At 39.5% G+C, this 18816-nt stretch overlaps 3 protein-coding genes across 4 annotated transcripts in view; 2 read left to right on the top strand and 1 right to left on the bottom strand.

The window, feature by feature from the left end:
- LOC117943489 (ataxin-7) overlaps positions 1-3443 on the top strand; it is a 29152-nt gene extending 25709 nt beyond the window's left edge. For both annotated transcript variants that reach the window (XM_034869649.1, XM_034869648.1), the window contains one exon: positions 591-3443. In XM_034869649.1, the coding sequence (XP_034725540.1) occupies positions 591-608 (18 nt within the window). In that variant the 3' untranslated portion in view covers positions 609-3443. The remainder of the gene's footprint in view (positions 1-590) is intronic.
- A 266-nt stretch (positions 3444-3709) lies between these two features.
- On the bottom strand, positions 3710-7653 carry psmd6 (proteasome 26S subunit, non-ATPase 6). The gene is made up of 8 exons (XM_034869650.1): positions 7357-7653; positions 6499-6704; positions 5711-5856; positions 5394-5613; positions 5056-5164; positions 4663-4831; positions 4016-4093; positions 3710-3927 (listed from the first exon to the last, which is right to left on the bottom strand). Exons 1-8 carry the CDS (start codon positions 7499-7501, stop codon positions 3831-3833), a joined length of 1170 nt encoding a protein of 389 aa, XP_034725541.1. The 5' UTR covers positions 7502-7653; the 3' UTR covers positions 3710-3830.
- A 990-nt stretch (positions 7654-8643) lies between these two features.
- slc2a9l1 (solute carrier family 2 member 9, like 1) lies at positions 8644-15915 on the top strand. Its single transcript, XM_034870649.1, has 12 exons — positions 8644-8685; positions 9695-9790; positions 10368-10528; positions 10604-10728; positions 10803-10932; positions 11235-11383; positions 11798-11985; positions 12088-12198; positions 14166-14267; positions 14961-15036; positions 15133-15260; positions 15519-15915. Exons 1-12 carry the CDS (start codon positions 8662-8664, stop codon positions 15696-15698), a joined length of 1470 nt encoding a protein of 489 aa, XP_034726540.1. The 5' UTR covers positions 8644-8661; the 3' UTR covers positions 15699-15915.
- The last annotated feature ends 2901 nt before the right edge of the window (positions 15916-18816 follow it).

The following is an 18816-nucleotide window of genomic DNA, read 5'->3' as shown; positions in this document are numbered from 1 at the left end:
AATAGATTGTTTCCATATTCTAAGGTTAAATCCACACTAATACATTTTTGTTAAAAAAACAACATAATTTGCTACATTTATGCCTCCCGTCCACACTTCTCCTGCATTCCCGAGCCCCTAAAATTGAGACATTTGGAAGCACTGCTGACCCCGTGTAGTCTGGATGGTCAGAAACTAAGACCTTTGGAAACGATGATGCATCGGTCAGTCGTATAAGTTAGGTAGGCATATATACTTTTCAGTAACACTTCCACTTGGTAAAAATAAAAACGTAGTGGAGTGGAAGTAGCCTAAGACAAATTGGTGTCCACAACAGCACTTGCTATGAGACATTTGAAACCTTTGTGATTTTATCTCAATTATTTGAGTAACATTTATATGTTGTACTCTTTCTACACCTTTGTCTAAATAGGTTAAGGTTTTTCTACCAGCAGAACTCTTCTGATGTTGAAGGATAAAATGTTTCATTCCACTATTCCAACCCTTTTATAATTCCCTGGAATGTGTTACTTTAAAGCAGTTAATATTTTAGTAGAGAGCTAGTATACGGACCGATAACTTAATCATTTTTCTCCCTCTTTTTCCCCCAGCCAAAGGCTCGTCCCTGACAGCGGTGTCCGGCCTCTGTGTATGGAACCGGCATGCGGATGGGGAAGTAGTCTGGAGCAGTCCGCACACTGCTCTGGACTGCACGAGGCCTTCTAAAATCAAACCCACTTTACTCTTAGCTTCCCACAATCCTCAGGGTGGAGATGATCTGGACTGCCCAGTGAAGTCAATGTGGTCCTTACTATTTCTCCCAAAGCCATGTGTGTGTGTGTCTGTGTGTTGGGGCGAAGGGTGGTGCAATGGCATTGTATGTCTAGCGTGGAGTGCCAGGCATTTTAGGAGCGAGCCAAGGACCCCCTACACAAGTGTTGTCCCAGTATTCTGAGAGGTCTTCCTGTCTTGAAGTAGTAGGAACAATAGCAACAGCCATGGGTCTCTTGAGCTGTGGTTCAAAGCTCATTGGGTTCAGGTTAAGGGCTGCCGCAACAAGCCGACATGGCGCTGAGCAACTAGGAAGACAACAAGCCGATCTCTCCTGTATTTGTTAAAGAATGAGTGTGTGAGAATGTGAGTGTGTGTGTGTGTACAAGTATTTTTCTCATGTCAGATTCTGCTGGACTACTGGAATTTCCAACTTAATTACACCCCCAGCGCCTGATCTCAGAAGCCTTGGAAGGAGAGCAGGAGAAGCAGCTAACTGTTACTTGCAACACAACTTAAACAACACACAATCATCTTGTTGTTTCACTTTTGGTTAGTCTGACTCTGCGACACGTTTGAGTTACCTCTGGTTACCCACAGTAGCCTGAGAGGAGCCCATAGGGACAATCTGGTCAATTCTTTTATTACCCAGAATAATTATGCAAGTGTTACCTTTTTATGATTTCTAATGATCTTTTTACATTGAACTACAAAGAGTCTTTGTAGACGTGGTGAAGACAGTTGTGCTTTCAAATGTGAAAAGGACGCCTGATGTGCCCTTTCGATTGAATCCTTTGTCAGAGAGAGAACTTGGTCTTGAGGACATCTGTCAATTTTCTAAATCTGTTCATTGTGCAAAATGAACGCCACAGTAGACCCCCCCCCCCAACTGTGAACAGCACTAAATAACTACTTTCTCCACAGGCACCGCTTAGCAGTCAACAAAGCTAGCCAAAAGCTGCTATCAGCTTTGCCAACTACTTTTTTTTTTTCAAATTTAGTTTTTCTTTCTAAACTGAAACACCTTTCAGTCATGAAGCGGTGGCGGTGTATTTCCTGTGTGGATTTAAAGAAAATCTGTGCAAACTGTATTGTTATTATCACACTTTACCTACTTTTTACCCAGCTGTGTGAAAACCACAGCTGTTGTGGGCAGATGTGAATTGAAATGTTTATTTTTCCTACCTAGGGAATCAGGTATGGTACGTCTTAACTGGAGCAAACTTTATGCACGTCACCTGTCTTCTGTGGGTTTGATTGTCCCTGCGTGTGTAACCACTACCCAAACTCTGGATGTTACCGTTTCAATACCCCACCGCAACACTATGTTTGGTCTGTGTTGACAAGAGATTTGTCACAGAATGGAGAAACAGGCATTATACTCTATTCCTTTTGTCAAAATGGAGTCTTAAATCGTCGGGATGTTTGCCTATTTTGAGTGGTATTGAGTGGGTTTTATGGTGCGAGATTCATGGCGATGGCTTCACAGGACATATTTAAACTTTTGGTAACACCTGTTGATTTATGGAACCTCCACTGATGTCAGTGTGGAAAAGTAGAGGAGACCATTTTTTTTTTTTAAGAATCTTAATTCAGCTTTCTTTTCTTGTAGCCTATGTATCAAACAAGTATTGAAGTATCACTATTTGATAATACATATTTTGTTAAATTGTACAAAGTTAAATATGTATTTTTGCACAGGCTTTTTTTGTACACGCTGAATTTTTGGTACAATAAAAAAAAGTCATTATTTATTTAGTAAAGATGAAGTCAGAGAACTTGATTATTTGAAGTGGTTCACTGCCAGGTCTATATAATGCAATACGCCTCTATGTAGAAGCCGAAGCATCTCATGAATCGTGTACGGAGATCCTTTAAGAAACAAAGGTGGAGTGTTGCCACTGTAGCATGTGTCTGTATGACAGAGGATATCTTTATTCACTTCAAGGTCTCAATCACATGTGCTTTTATAAGACATTTTGCGTTGCCTCTGAATCAACACAACAAAAAAGTTACTATATGACCCAATTAGCCTGTGATTTTGAAATGTCTTGCAGGCTTAAAGCTGTGCCCGTTGTCTATCCAGTTTCCACGGCCTCTTCAGTCATCCACTTTGTAGACCTTAAACATTTCATGATCGAAACACTTGCGTTCTTTTATAAAGGCTGAAGGGACTTAAGCAATCATTGCAAGGAAGAGGAACACATCAAACAGTCCAACTGCTTGCATCATTGTTGCCAAACAAGTAATTTAAATCAGCTTTTAAAAGAAATATTAAATTAAAAGTGCCTGAATTTGTTTCACCCTGACTGTTTGAGGACAGTATTCTTTGCGTTGTTTTACCTTACTTGAATGTTCAAAGTGTTTGAGTCTGCCTATGAACCCTAAATATGGTGAAACCTGAGCTTGTAGGCTGCACAGTATGTGGGGGGTGTTGTGAATCCAAGTTTTCCAGACAAGACATTGATATTTTGTTATCCTCAGTGTGTGGCTTAAACCCCCGTCTGGTTTACTGGGATTTTACGCAAAAACCTTCAATCAAGTGTTTTGTTTACCGTCAAACTCGACTGACATCTTTACATTGTTTCCAGTAGATGGAAACATTGCAAAGATGTTTTAGTTTTTTTTTATTTTATCGCACCATAGACTCGGAATGTGAACGTGAGCGAGAATACAGTTCATGTTTGGGAGGATAAAAGGTCCACCATTCATAATATGTAAAAGCGTGTATAGATTTTTTTGTATACATTATCAAAATCATTTTCAGCTGGACTTGTATTTGGCTGCTATGTAATTCATGAACAAACATAGGTTAGAATTAATATTTAAAGAAAAAAGATTGTATAGTATATTTGTTTTGTAACAAGTTTCTGTAAATAAAATAATTTATACTGCTATTTATATGAAATTATGTCTCTGCCTCTTTCCTTAAATAACGAAAACTGCCTAGAGAAATGCCAACAGTTAAACAAATTTTATTATATACACAATATAAGAGTCACTTTTGTCAGACAAACTACTGGTTCCGGTATATCGAGACTAATGCAAGTCGTCCTTGCATAAAAATATGGCCACCATAGTTACATGTTGATAACTCTAGACAACTTCTGGACTCTGTTCAGCAGCAAGTCGCCCTTCTTGATGGTTTCTTGGTACTGCCAGTTTTTGCTATCAGGTCTGGAAAGAAGAACAGAGAGTAAGTGTTCTGCCTTTGGTTACAGAGTTATTTCTGGATGTACTGAGGTTTGAAGAACAGCAACATTACCTGTTGGTTTCCACAATCTCATTCACTTTATCAATTTTACAGTGGAGACGTCCAGCAGCTATGAATCGGGACAGTTCCCTGAGAAATGAGAAGATTTAGTTCAGTCTGCCAGATAAAGACTCAGTGATATGTGATGCTTTCTTAAAATATAAAGCTGAAGACCGGGTCTGAAAAGCCTACAATACAAACATTTCAATATTTTTGTGAAATGCACTTATTCACAATTTTGCTGAGAGTTGGATGAGAAGATCGATGCTATATTTAGCAGCGGGTTAGCTTAGCATTACGACTGGAAACATCCCAAATAAAATATTACTTTATTGTTCCCGGGAAGCCTTTATAAAACACTAATGCATTGGGAATCAAAGCCTAATGGGAACAGGTCTATTCTGTTTTCATAACTCCAAATCTGAGTATGCACCCTAATGCTTGGAAATGCTGATCCATCTGAAAATGTATCTCTTGTGATTATCCGGCAGTCTGTACTGTACATGTGCTCCAACACCACCCTGACCTGCTCTAAAATCATGAACTACAGCTGGGATATCTGCAGTGCCATTGAGACTCAACCGGTGCAGAACAAACTATTTTTTAGAATGTCTCCAGAGTGAGGATGTTGCGTTTGGATATAATGTTCAGGCACTCACTGGTCGATGAACTCTGTGCTGACACCAAAGGCCTCAGCCATGTAGCCCAGGGTGAGGGAGCGGTAGGACTCTAGGAGCTGGCTGTAGGCCTGGATCCTCATCTCCCTCACATAGTAGCGGTAGTGTGGCGCAAAAAGCCAGTCCTTTTTCATCTCCTGCTCCACCGTGGCTGTAGCGCAAAGAACAAGTTTCACAAGGTGGCAGAGCAGGAGAAATACAACAACATGGCGCACACATAATGCAAGTGACTAAATGAAATGAAATATTGGAGAGTATATTTAACAAACTGCAAAGAGCTTTACGAGTTTGCAGTGATTAACAATAAAATAACACCTTACAAGTGACCAGACAAAGTGTTTGTTTTCTAGGCCAATAAAAGAAGGCCTTCCTTACCCAGCGACTGGAAGAAGACAGAGTAACGGCACTCATAGAGAGAGAAAAGATACTGGCGAATTGGAGGGAGACTGTGCAGCACCTCCAAGATCTCAGCTCCCTTTATTACCTAAAGAGGAACACATTTCATTGCAATCATACTGTTCACTTAACGCGTCTGAAAATGTGTCGTGCTAACAGGTGTTTCACAAAGCCAGAATGCATACTTTATATAGTGATGAAGCAATTAGTCAAATTCACCAACTTTTTCACTACTTACACTAAGACAAATCACCAATACAAGGACGCACACTAACCACCTCAATAGTCCTTTGGGGAATTCACACTCAGTCTCCTACCTTTTCACGGAGGTCAGGCCTTTTGAGGGCAATCATGCACACATAGACTGTGTAGGTGACAAAGGTCTTGTAGTCCATGAGCTCGTAAGAAGTAAAGGTGGAGACCGTGTCGAGGAAGAGCTCAGCAGCTTGCTTAAAGTCCCTGATGGCCACACAGTACAGGCCCTGGTAGACCTTCAGACGATTCCTCCTGTCCCAGTCTCCCCCCTCCTCAATGAGGCTGCAGAGAAAAGGAGGTGCATCGAGGGGTGATTACTGGAAAGATTACAGAGACTATGGTTGAAGATGTTTGAGAACAAAGACGTAGGAGCCCCTACCTCTTGGCTTTCTCTGAGTTGCGTGTGATGAGGTCGCTATCCATGTAGAAGAGTCCGATCCTCAGCAGGTAGAAGACAATATCTAGTCTGTGACCCAGAGCCACTGTCTTGTCATAGGTCTTCCTGAAGGCTGTTAGGGCGCCCTCCTGTGGACGCACAAGACAAAAAGGAAGGCATTGCCAATGAATCTGCTACTATATAAATGTGTGTCCATAAAACAACTAACTGTGAGCATGGCTCAATGATGTTAAGCCACCAACGTTGACTTCAAAGCCCCTAACCTTTCAGACAGCGCTGCCTGGAAGGCAGACTCCTAAGACTCCTAATACCCGTAGTTCCGGCTATACTATTTCTGAGGGAAAACACTTTTCTCTAGTAATGTCTGGTCACGTTAGGAAGGACTACTACAAACTATAATGACACCCAAACTCAAACGGATGAGAAGAAACTGAAAGGAAGCTAAATCATTTTTGAAAGAAAAGTATAAAAGCATAGTCCTCAGATAGTAAGCAGACTTTAGTCAGACTTTATGCCTTTTTGGTTATAGGCCTAACATGCCCAGCAAATGACCATTCATCATTATTCTTAGTATTCATTTATTTATTTAGGATCCCCTTTAGTTGTTACCAAAGTAAGAACTATTATGGTGGTACGGTGCAAAGGCATGTGTGTAGGAAATTAAATTTCAAAATCACAATCAAATGTCAAAAACGTAATATAAGAGGACATGCCAAAAAAAAGCATCCTCTTTTGAGTTCCAGGTTAAGTAAACTTTCTTAAGGAGTTACCTTGTCTCCAATTCTGATGAGGTATTCAGCTTTAGCCATCATGGCGTCTCGTATCTCGCTCTCTCCCAGGCTCTTCTCTGCATCCTCCAGCACGTCATCCAGGCGCTTCAGCTCCTCCTCATTGGCCTTCTTCATCTTACTGAGCAGGTCACCGTCCACCTGCCACTTCAGATCCTTACACAGACCTTCATAATACGGTGCCATATCTGCAACAGAGAGATAGTTTACCCTGTGGACTACGACAGCCCTCGATTCAAAAACCAACACTTTGTGCGTCTCATATAAACAACCACAGAGGTTTTCTACAACAGATTTAATTAAAATAGTAACGTTACGGAAACCTCTTCTTCGGTCCCTGATAAGTTCCAATGAAAGGCCATACACTTTGTTGTTTATTCAACAGTTGTATTTCAATATTTCTTTATTATTGTTGGTTCTTTTAACGTTTTTTTTTTCTTTCCCTAAACTATTTTACTCTTGTGAAGCACTTGAATTTGTTCCGTAAAAGGTGCTAGCTATCTTAAATTATGACATCATTATTGTTATTAATGATACTCAATGCAGAACTTGAAAAAATATGAGAAATTAAACACAGTACTGAAATGTTACGAACAGGCATAACAAAAACATTGTCAGTTTACTTGTTGGCTAACGTTAGCTAGCTGACGTTTGCTAACAGTGTTAGCTAACTTGCTAATATTGTTGGGACGATCGTTTTTTACCTGGAATATATATATTTTTTAAACTATCAACAATTACGAGACAGTTGTGCAACCAATACAAAACGCATGTGTGTACAGTACTGTCAGCACCCTATTTAAAATGACCAGGCTATAGTGCAGTCATATGCTAACTCACTGTTAGCTTTGATCGCGTCCATGAGCTCGGTCTTCACTTTAGCATCCTGTCGGTGGCCGTCCATTGTGAGCAGGAATTTGAGCTGTGCTATCCTCAGGTCAGGGTTCTTGGGCAGACCCTCTTCCTCCAGGTTCTCTAACGGCATTTTTAGTTCAAAAAAATAGAAACAAAATCACAAACTAAAGGCTTTCTTTGTGCTGACAGAGTTCACTAACTGTTACTCGCCGTTACTAGCTAGCGTTAGTCAACGATGACTACGGAAAACACTGGACTGTGTTGCTTCCGCCGGAGCGTCAGTCAGCGAGAGGAGGAAAGAGCGGAGACCAGCCTGACATTTAACAAGCAAGTTATCGTTCACTGCCCTCTGCCGGACATGAGTGAGAACAACACCCGTGTCTTCATGTAACATATACGGCATTGTATATACATATAGTTTAACTATGTCTATGTAGTTTAATACCGTACAGTAATTGTATACAGTACAACGTTAAGTAATGTAACGCATTGTAGCGTTATGTAATGTATGTATGTATGTATGTATGTATGTATGTATGTACAGTATGTATAGCCAATTACATATTATATTAACAGGAAAAGATAGAATACATGTTCTGAAGGATGTAACTGTGAAATGCCACTGCCAATAAACTTCCCAAAGATTTACTCAGGCCTGTTGTTACTTATTAAAGAATAGATATTTTCCCTTTGCTCTTTCTGGAGTCAGCCCTCCATGTGACTCTTAATGGGAAGAACAGGCCTGTAGAATAATAGACAGAATTAAATGGTTACAGGAAAAACACATTTAAAAACGTGAAACATGGGCCGCAGTAGTGTTGGACAGTTTGCCATGAAGGGTCTGAATATGCCAAAGCACTGATATGATCCTTTGTCATTGTACATCATACAAACCCACAAATTCTGATTATGCAATCCTGAAATCCTTCCATTACATCATATTATTGTGAATTAACACTTATAAGATGGATTTCAGTCTTTGACAGACTGAGTTTACATGGTTTGCACCCCTGCAAAATACAGTAGTAGGCCTAGTCTTTGACCAAGGCAAAGGCAGATCAGAACAGTTGTCCCGCACAGTAACATCTGTCCACTCCACAGGGCAGATAAGTGACTCACACAGAGGAAATCACTGTCAAGGTTGCATGGTAGATTGCTAGTTACTTTATTTCTAGTCAGAAAGTTTGAAAAGTTAATGATAACCATCCTGAAATACTTAACAAAGTCCATGAAGTGTGGACATACTGAACGTACTGAAAGTACTTCAAGGTCCCTGCCAGTGAAGACAGAATGGAAACTTTGCTACAACAGCTGGTAGGCTTTTACTGAATTCTTCTGTATTTGTGTATCATTTTATAAAGGCCTCGTATAAACAAATGTTCACAGTACAGTTTCTTAACTCTTTCATGAACGTGATCTTAAATTGGGGTGAATGGAAGAAAGCAGGTCAAGTTTTACAGTTTTAGCAGACTTTGGCAATTTTCTGAATTATTCTTTAAACTTGTAATTTAAGGCAATTTTAATCCTGGAACAGTTACACCATAAAAAGTGACAGTTTACGTTTTAGCAAGTGTCTGGAAATTGGGGTGAAATATTGTTGGAGGGGAAAGGAAATTTCTTATAATAACTTATGTTTTTAATTTGCAAAGAAAAAAGAAATGGTCTATACTTCCACTCCACTACATCTTAGAGGCAAATTACTTCACCACATTTGTCTGGCGGCTTTAGTAAGCAGTTATTTCTCAGACAACAATTTTTCATACCCTTTCTGTCCAGTGAAAAGAAACAAAAAATAAGTTTTTAATGTATTTGATTAACCAAAGGATTAATTGCATGTAGGTATAATCGTATTTAAAAATTCCTGGGAATCAGCTGAAAAATGCATCATCACAAAGCTGAAAACAGGGCTGTTTTTCTGAGCTCATGAGATACATGGTTCTGTCAGGACAGCCCTGCAACAAACATATGACGATCTTATAGAATATGATACATTGCTGCAGATTAAACTACTCAACTGTATAGCACAACTTTTAAAAAATCCAAAGCGGTAAAATGGCAATGGCAATAATAATAATACAAAAACATCATACGTAATAGCTTGAATACAGGATTTGTACTTGTAGTTGAGTATCTTCACAGTGGGGTATTGGCATTTTTCTGAAGTAAAGTATATACTGTACAAGAATACTTCTTCCACTCAAAGGGTCTACCATCTGAAGGTACATAAAAGAAGATCATGCAGTTATGTGAATGAAAGAGGTTAAAGTAACTTCTGTTAGACCTTTTCTGTGTGTAATCGCTACTGATTCCTTGTGCTTTGTAGACCCGTGGTAATGCTCTGTTCCTCATCATTATTTTGGGAATTGGAGGAACCTTTCAAAATGGCTACCACAGTACTGGATTGAGTTCTCCCTCACCGGTGAGATTCATCCCTTGCAGCATTTCTTTTCTTCCTGTTGTTTGTTGCTTAATTTACTCTCTCTGTCTTTTCTCAATTAGTTCAAGCTCCAAAATGGAGCATGGCATAAGGTTTGGCAGATCACAGAGTCAAGCTTGGCTATAACCTGAGCTCATAGCTGACAGTTCCTAAGCCAGCACGCCAGCCAATGGCTCAGCTGATTCCCTCCTAAAGCATAGGATTGGATTTCCCAAATAGAGCACTCTATTTAAACTGATTTTCCCACCCTACCTTGCTGCATCTCTGCTAGCGCTTGCAACCCACCTCCACCACAGCTCCTCCTATTCAATTTTAATTCAAGTTGTCTGACTTAATCAATGTCATGTCTGTTGTCATTGATGCTGCTCTGTTCTGTACCCTAAGGGGACCCTGCCACTGCTGCTCTCCCCACTTAAGGCAATGTATGCACATGGAATTGCGAGGAGGCCCCAGAACAGAGCCATACTGCCAAATACAAATTGCAGATTAATAAAAATCTCTTTATTGACAAAGTGTTCCTGACTGAAATGTCCTTCTTCATTCTCAACTTTTACTGCAGTACATCCGGCGCTTCATCAACAACAGCTGGTATGACAGATACAAAGCGACTCCACCACCTCAGACGATCACGATGATCTGGTCCCTTATTGTTTCTATGTATGCTGTCGGAGGACTCTTTGGTGCTCTCAGTGTCAAATTGATCTCCGACATCCTGGGAAGGTGAGTAAGAGAGACCTAATGCAGCAGTCAGTTCTGTAGCCTAAAAATACTTTAAGTGATGTGTACCTTTATCAGAAAAAAGGTGATGATCTGCAACAGCTACATTGCCATTGTTGCAGCAGGGATCATGCTGACAAGTAAAAATGCCAAATCATATGAAATGATTATCGTGGCAAGGATCCTGTATGGCTACTCGGCAGGTAGGCCACCAGGACATTCTACACAACACATCATGTTTGTACCTGCCTGGTTAACTTCCTCTTGTGACCTGCAGGTTTGGGAGGCAGCGTTCATCTAATGTACCTAGGAGAGATTTCTCCCAGAAAGATAAGAGGGACTGTGACTCTGACCTCAGCAATCTTTGTGTCACTTGGTAAACTGTTTGGACAGATTTGTGGACTGAGGTATGCACTTATGGTCAACACGTGTGGTAGGGCAACAGTTGTTGTGATTGTTTTAGAAGATAAGAGACCTCAATGGACACTGATTGTACAAAATATTAGTGACACCTTATGAGGATTTTATATTAAAAAATATCAATAAGAAAGAAGATATTTAGATAAAGAGGGACAGAGAAGTTAGAGAAGCTTTTTCACACTTTGACCATAAAGGGCTACAACACAATATTAGGAAATGTAAATAAAGATGCAATTGTCTACAATTTTTTTTTTAAACAAAGCTGGAACACTTCCTTTTGTTCTTTCAGTGAGATACTTGGTCGTGAAGAGCTGTGGAACATCGTACTCTGTGTCCCTGCATTTTTTTCAGTGGTTCAGGTCATAGCATTGCCTTTTCTCCCTGATGCTCCCAGATACTTATTCATAGAGAAAGGTGATGAAAAGGCTTGTGTAAAAGGTTGGTATATTTCCCCATATACATGCAGTACCTGACCATAACAAACTTTGAAAGTTTGAGTATTAAACACATAATAAAAACAACTTCCCCAAGAATCATCTGAAGATGAGCTAACTGTCCATAAAAGCACATTTACTTGCTTAAGAGCTTAGTTGGTTTTGAAAGACATCCAAAGGACAATGAAACTGATATCATATTTTCAAAACTGTTAATTTGTGGCTCACACGACAATATAGGTTGTGGTTTACTAACACATTTTTAGATCATAGAGCCTTTGGCAGACTGTTTTATATCATTCTGCATCACAAACACCTATACAAACGCAGTATATATGTATTGTATATGTCTTGAATGTGAGCATGAGGAGCACATTTCTCAGTTGTGAGTCTGTGTCTCTGGTCTTTCTTCTCCCAGCTCTCCAGAGTCTTTGGGGCCAAGGTGACTACAAAGAGGAGATGGAAGAGATGTCGGCTGAGCAGGCGGCCGTTGAGGCAGCCCCACCAAAAAGCCCTGTGCAGCTGCTGAGGGACAGGACTGTCCGATGGCAGCTTCTCACCATGTCCATCATCTACTGCTGCAACCAGCTGTCGGGCATAACTGCAGTGAGGATAGAACTTAAATACCTTATTTCATGCTAATTTAAGGGTCAAACAATGAAGATTATAACCCCATACAAATCTAGTAAACTGTTTTCTCCTCCCCAGATTACTACCTTCTCTTTTGACATCTTCTTGGAGGCAGGTGTACCGAGAGACAAGATTCGTTATGTAACTCTTGGTCTTGGAATATCTGAAATCATCACCTACATCACCTGTGTGAGTATCTCCCTCAGTCACCTGAGCTCTTTCTTTCAATTTCTGTTTTCACATTCTTGATTTCGCACAGAAATGTTGCTTTTTCACCCTTTTTTACTTTACTTCCTGAGCTTTCATTGAGAATCTGTGTGAAACTGTTTGGAAACTGTATGCTTAAGTTCAGCAACCGCTGACACCGGTTTGAACGGCCGCTGCCACTACTACAGGGTTCCTGTATGTTTTACTCTTCCCACCAGAAACACACTAAGGTATGGTAAAAATTCTTGACCATTTGGCAAATGCAGCATAGCTTGATTCTTTGATTTTTGTTTTTTAAATTTTACAATCTGGAAAGCACTTTACCAGACAAGTGCTGTGTAAATAAAAGTCTTATTATTTCTAGTATTATTTTGTCATGGAGAGAGACGAGGTCAGAGCCTACATGGCTAACATCAACATAATTGTCGTAAATATTTGTCATTCACAAAATGATCCATTCCATGTGACATGGCTGACTGAACTGCATTTAAATGATTGACACACAGGATGTCTACAAATCATTGGTCTAGGCTTTGAGAGCAAAGTGTAAACAGACAAACATTTGACTCAGCATATTTAAAGGCCGTTAAGAAATTGCAAATGGGCATGTAGTAGTATTTGAATTTACATACTGAATTTATTTATTGTAACATTTGTAATATTAGCAGTGTATAAGAAAAACATGTGTCTGTAGGAAACCTATACTCACATCTAACATACATATACAGCAGGCACTATGACAACACTAGACATGCCTTTATGGGACGCTTCACGCTGCCTTTACATAAAACTAATGCCATTAAAAAAAAAAGTAATGTATAGGGCAAAGTCAAATTGAAACTTTTTACCTCAGCCTTTCACAATGAAATGGAGTAAAATTAGCAATTAGTCAAAAAGAAATCACCTTGAAGTTAATGCTCATATTATGCTTTTTGGCTTTGTCCCTTTCCTTTTTAACAAAGTGAAAAAGCCCAAAGTCCACTTCATAATGAGTTACCATCTCTTACATAAAACACTGTTCATGAACTGCTCAAAACAGTTTATTGTAGTCCAGCCTTTACTTCCGAAATAAATGGACGTTATTTTCGTCACTTTGTAAGAAACTTTATGATGCTGGCCTACCTGCTAGTTTGGCATGCCCTCAAACCAAACTAGTTAGAGTGGAGGTCCAAAGAGTTCAGATAGTTGTATTGCCATGTCCAGGAAACAGTGCAGAATTAATATGTTACGTGTTAAGGACTAATTTGTTAACATTTAAATATCTTACCACTTTGAAATATCTTGCTCCATTCTAGGTTTCGAAGCTTGTTGAGTTGTTGGGCCTGTGTTTTCAGGATCAGACTCATGTACTTGTACCGGCTGAAGCGGGTTTGGTTTTGAATCACATTATCTTGCTGTACAGGGCCCGCCCTACTCTTTTTCTGACTGGCTAGTAGTCCTTACCTAGCTACTGCGCATGTGTAACTCCCAACAAAGATTGAATTGAACGGGGCATCCCATAGCTCACAGAGTAAGTGCGTGTGCCCCATGATGGCCGAGTACTGCAGCGGCCCGGGTTTGAATCCAGCCTGTGGCCCTTTGCTGCGTGTCATCCCCCATCTCTCTCTCTCTCTCTCTCTCTCTCTCTAACTCTCTCTCTCTCTCCCCTTTTCACATGTCTATCCACTGTCTCTGTCTAATAAAGGGAAAAAATCCAGAAAAAATAATCTTTAAAAAAAAAGAAAAAAGATTGAATAGAAGATAGACAGCCTCGCTTATTAAACTGAGAGCTCAACACACAGGGTGAAAAGAGGAGCTGCAGCAATGGGCAGTACGACAAAAGTATGTTTTCTTGAATAAAAGCATGGTACAGCAGAGCAAATGCTCTAAGGATCCTCAATGATTTGGGGGTTCTGCTGGAATAACTAACAATTATTGCAATTATTATTTTGTACCTTTCCCTCTCTTAGGGGCTGCTGATTGAGCACACAGGGAGGAGGCCGTTGATCTGGGGGGGGTTTGGTTTCATGTCTGCTTGCTGGGTGTTGGTCACTGTCATGCTCAACCTGAAGGTACAGCTGTTACCTTTGAATACTAAAACAGTATTAGTTAGAAGATGAGCAACGTCCTTTAAAGGGTCACTGTACCCAAATTACAACATTTTCTTACCCTAAGTAGTGTCAAGACATGCAGATTTGCAGGTTTTGAGTTGCCTGACTCTGAGATTTATTTACTAATAAAATGGATGTAAATGTAAATGTGTGTGTGTGTGTGTGTTGTTCACATTTAAAAAATGTAAATTACATTTAATAAATTTAAAGCAAAAGATCTCTTAGCAACAATGTCCCGGTTCTAAATAATACACCACAGCCTTTACTGTGTTTTCACTGGAACTCCTTTCTACCAAACAAATGGTCCTTACAATTACTATAAAATAAATTCCAGTTTACCTTTATTTTCTTTTTTTTAAATCTCACAAATGCCTCAGAAGTTCTGCAGGTAAAACTGTTCACATGCCTTAACCCCACAAAGGGTAAGTGGAAAATGTTTTCATTTCTAAATTCCATTTAAGTTAAATTGAAAATATAGTGCAAACTAAGTTGAAATGGACCCTTTTCCATACAAAAACACTGTATGGATTTTTTTACTACATGCATTAGCTTTGATTGCTTCTGTGTACAAAGTGAACACTTACATATCGCTCTAAATTGCTCCTTTTCTGTAACAAAATGTATTAAAATTCACATATACTAAATTGCCTGCAGGATTCCAGCCACTGGGTTCCATACATTTCCGCTACTTTGATCATCCTCGCCTCCATCTTCTATAGCGGAGGACCAGGTTTGTGTTTTACAGCAATTTGGCTCACATAAAAAAGATGTTTGCATGCACAGATAATTAACGGTATCCCCTGTATTGTCTCTCTGGTTCACCCAGGGGGAGCCACACATTCTGTCTACAATGAGATCTTCATCCAGTCCAATCGACTGGCAGCGTTTGTCCTCATTGGAACCCAGCGCTGGCTGTTTAACGCTGTTGTGGGCCTAGTCTTTCCATTCCTTATTGTAAGTAAAACAAACACGAAAATGAGCAACACAGAATAGCTTACACTATAAAGCAACTGCAAATCTTAAATCTTAAAGGTAAACCAAATTTATTCATTGGGTTATGTGGTGTGATATATTTCGACATTTTGTTGTAGTGTGTAGTAGAATTGAAAACTTTATATGTGTCGTATTGTACCGACAGACAAAAAACATCTCAGCACATTAAAACATGAAGCTCATTTGGATGCTTCACACTGTGTTTCTTCTCTCTTCCAGGATAGCTCATACTGCTTTGTGCTGTTCGCCTGTGTATGCCTGTTGGCTAGTCTTTACACCTTCTTCCTCTTGCCTGAGACTAAAGGGAAAACCCTGCTGGAGATCTCAGAAGAGTTTAAAGCCATCACTGTCTGTGGGAAATCCTTCTTAAAGAAAAAGAGAGTGGAGACCAAGTTATGAGGCTGTCCAGATACAGCAGCCTGTTAATTCGAACATACAGAGGAGTAATGAATGACTCTGTGTAACCTTAATGACAATATATGCTTTGTGAAGTAGCAATTGCTAAAACATCCATCAATAAACACTGTCTATATACAGGAGTAAAACAGTACAATGGAAGAACACCGGAGCTAAATTACAGAGACAAATATGTAAGCAATAATGAACCATGATGTTTTATTCCATCATTGTCCATTTTGACAGTTTAGACATACTCACTATAACAGTACTGAGGAAAAAGTCAATTGTTTTAATTATTTCTACATTTCTGCACCCCAGTGTTTTTACTCAATCTTATTTATTTTTCTGTAATTCTACATAAACTTGCAAAAAGAGAGAAACCAGCTCTAGATCACTCCAACTGTGCTGTCGCGCAGGGTACCCACACCTGATAAAACTGCACCTGTCGCTGCAATATGTTTTTCACTAAGAAGTCGGCACTTTCCTTCCTTCCTGCTCTCCAGCAATAAATCATTCACTGTTCCCATTGGTCCTTTTGGGCTCTACTGTCTGTTCTTTGACCACTGCAGGGAATGCAATTAATGGAAACTCTCCCACAAAGTCCCACAACATTGTAAAACACTATAATTTTCTGATGGAGCACTTAGAAATCACGTTGGCAGCCTCGATGTCGAAACACCATCACAATCCTACTGAACTAGTTTTTTTAACTCTTATACCATATTCTTGAAGTGATACTCTGCAACTTTTGGTCAAGAGGGGCTACTGCGGCTATAGGTGAGTTTTTTTTACAGGTAGTGATAGGATAATGCTAAACTGCTAGGCCTACTGTTTACTGTGCATTTGTAGTGTAACAGCAGCACAATTGGAGGTACACAGTAATCAAGATAAACTAAGCATAATCTAGTGGCCATACCATTGCGTTGAATTAGGCAACTGTACATTTTATTGATCATACATTACATTTTTCATTTGTAAGAGGAAGAATGTAATATTTATCCTTGCAAGAGTTTATGCCTCACTTTAAAGTAGACCGTGTCTGTTTAGAACTACCTAACTTTTAAATTGACTAATCTGACATAGATGGACTGAAGAATTTTACATGTTGTTGCTTTTTTTCCGATTTTAAGGACTTCAGGTGTTGTGTTCCGTTTTGCTTGCTTAAAAGTCCCATTACATGGTGCTCTTTGGATGCTTTTAGATCTATCGTTAGATAGATAAACCTTAGTTTTCCCCCAATACCGTATCCAAAGTCTCTTTCCCAACATTCAGCGTTGGTGCAGAATTACAGAAACTAGAGCCAGACCCACAATGAGCTTTCCTTAGTATGTGCCATTTGTATGTCTGTATCTATTGAAGAGGGGGGGGGTGGCCTTGACCAACTGCCACTTCTCTTGTTTGAAATCCATCTGGGGGACCATAGACAGGCATATTACTGTTATAAACCTCATTGTGGTTACATCTCAACCTCAAGTGAAATTGTCATGCCATGGGACCTTTAAATATACATTATGTGACTGCAACACATTGTGTAACCATTTTCTACAAAAGACTACAAGCTGAATTTCTATCCTTCTCTTACCCAGTTGGCTATTTGATAGCTCCCAGGATATTGTGACACACACACACACACACACACACACACACACACACACACACACACACACACACACACACACACACACACACACACACACACACACACCAGGGGCTTCAGTAGCTGCCAAAGACTCAGTTCAGCAGTTTGAGGATGAGAGCTGTGATTGACAGTGTCTTGGCTTGGCTGATCGTCCGGTACTGATGTCCTGCTGTGCCTTATTAACACTGGAGGAGGACTAACTGGAGGATTAATTGGAGAAATCCTTGTGAGCGGTTTACTCTTTCAGACCTGGCTAGTCCCTGTATCCAATTTGTGCTTTTATTGGTTGCAAAAAGCAAAAACAATGCCAAAATGGAATGCAGAGAATTAAAAAAAAGAAAAGAAAATGGATGTGGGTCTAATTTAAAGCATGTCCAAGAGAATCACATGAATGTGTAATTATCATTTTTGAGAAACACACTGAATAACAATTCAGCGAAGTATAGTGTTACCGTGTGTCACAGGGTCTGGGTGGTGTTAGTTTACACCTGTTATTGCTCTTTTACATCAACAGATGGCGATGTTAATCTTCCGCTGAGATGAAGCCTTCACACGCACATCCACACTGACACAAAACAATAATTGTAACCCATGGCAACCAGGGCAAATTCATTAAAACTCACAAATGTTGTGGTTGCTTTTATGTTATTTATAGCTGGTGGTGAAGGAAGCTGACAGAAGTCAAAGTAAATCATTCAATAATTCCAACTTAGTCCTTCCGTTTTTATTTTAACATTAGGCATGGTTGACTTACATTTTGTAGCCCACTTCAGTTAATGAAAATTAAATTAGTTGTCTTTCATGTTTTGATTAGGTCTTCCCCCACCTCACTTTTCCTCTCTGTGTTTTTTGGTCCTGGGAAGCATTCTTGTGTCTCAGTGTATTGTTTGGTGATTTATTGATAAAAATATTGGATCACAAAAAAAAACTGTGTTGTCTCTCCATCACATTGTTAAGGAAGCCGAGAACGGCCATGTATTTTTTTTTTAGCACTGTTATCTTGTGATAAGAAGATTGTAACGACTTATTAATTTGGGTTTGTTTTCTCGAGATAACAAATGAATTAAAAATGTGTTTGTCTTGATTTCAAACTGATTCGCTGCCACAAACGGCTTCCGTAGCGCCACTGGCTGTAGCATTAGCCCACCGGTACGTTTTGTGGTCCATTTGTGCACAGATGGGAGGCTGACAAACTCTCACATATCCGGCTGCTTCAGCTAAGGTAACGTAAATGTAGCCTAGCGTTACCTTAGCAATGTGATGCCAAACGTAATCAAATGTTAATTCATTTAATAGCTCTCTGTATGGAAGCTGTTCGTGGCAGCGCATTAGTTTGAATTCAAGACAAACACATTATTAATTAATTTGTTATCTCATTAAAATGATCTTTTTTATGTTGAGATAAAAAATAATTAATCTATTATATCGAGAAAACAAACTTTGTTATATCAAGATAACAAATTACTGAGTTGTTATCAC

The sequence above is a fragment of the Etheostoma cragini genome, chromosome 4 (assembly GCF_013103735.1).
Source record: "Etheostoma cragini isolate CJK2018 chromosome 4, CSU_Ecrag_1.0, whole genome shotgun sequence".
In the NCBI taxonomy this organism is placed as follows: Eukaryota; Metazoa; Chordata; class Actinopteri; order Perciformes; family Percidae; genus Etheostoma; species Etheostoma cragini.
This window is presented reverse-complemented; position numbering and strand designations above follow the sequence as displayed.

Excerpts from the sequence above, each read along its gene's own strand:
- psmd6 (XM_034869650.1), bottom strand. The coding sequence starts at position 7,501 with ATGCCGTTAGAGAACCTGGAGGAAGAGGGTCTGCCCAAGAACCCTGAC. Across the intron at positions 6,705-7,356 it reads GGACGCGATCAAAGCTAACA|ATATGGCACCGTATTATGAA; the intron begins GTGAGTTAGCAT and ends TCTCTGTTGCAG. Across the intron at positions 4,094-4,662 it reads AGCACAGAGTTCATCGACCA|GGAACTGTCCCGATTCATAG; the intron begins GTGAGTGCCTGA and ends CTCATTTCTCAG.
- slc2a9l1 (XM_034870649.1), top strand. The coding sequence starts at position 8,662 with ATGGAAACTTTGCTACAACAGCTG. Across the intron at positions 10,729-10,802 it reads CCTGTATGGCTACTCGGCAG|GTTTGGGAGGCAGCGTTCAT; the intron begins GTAGGCCACCAG and ends TGTGACCTGCAG. Across the intron at positions 15,261-15,518 it reads TAGTCTTTCCATTCCTTATT|GATAGCTCATACTGCTTTGT; the intron begins GTAAGTAAAACA and ends TCTCTCTTCCAG.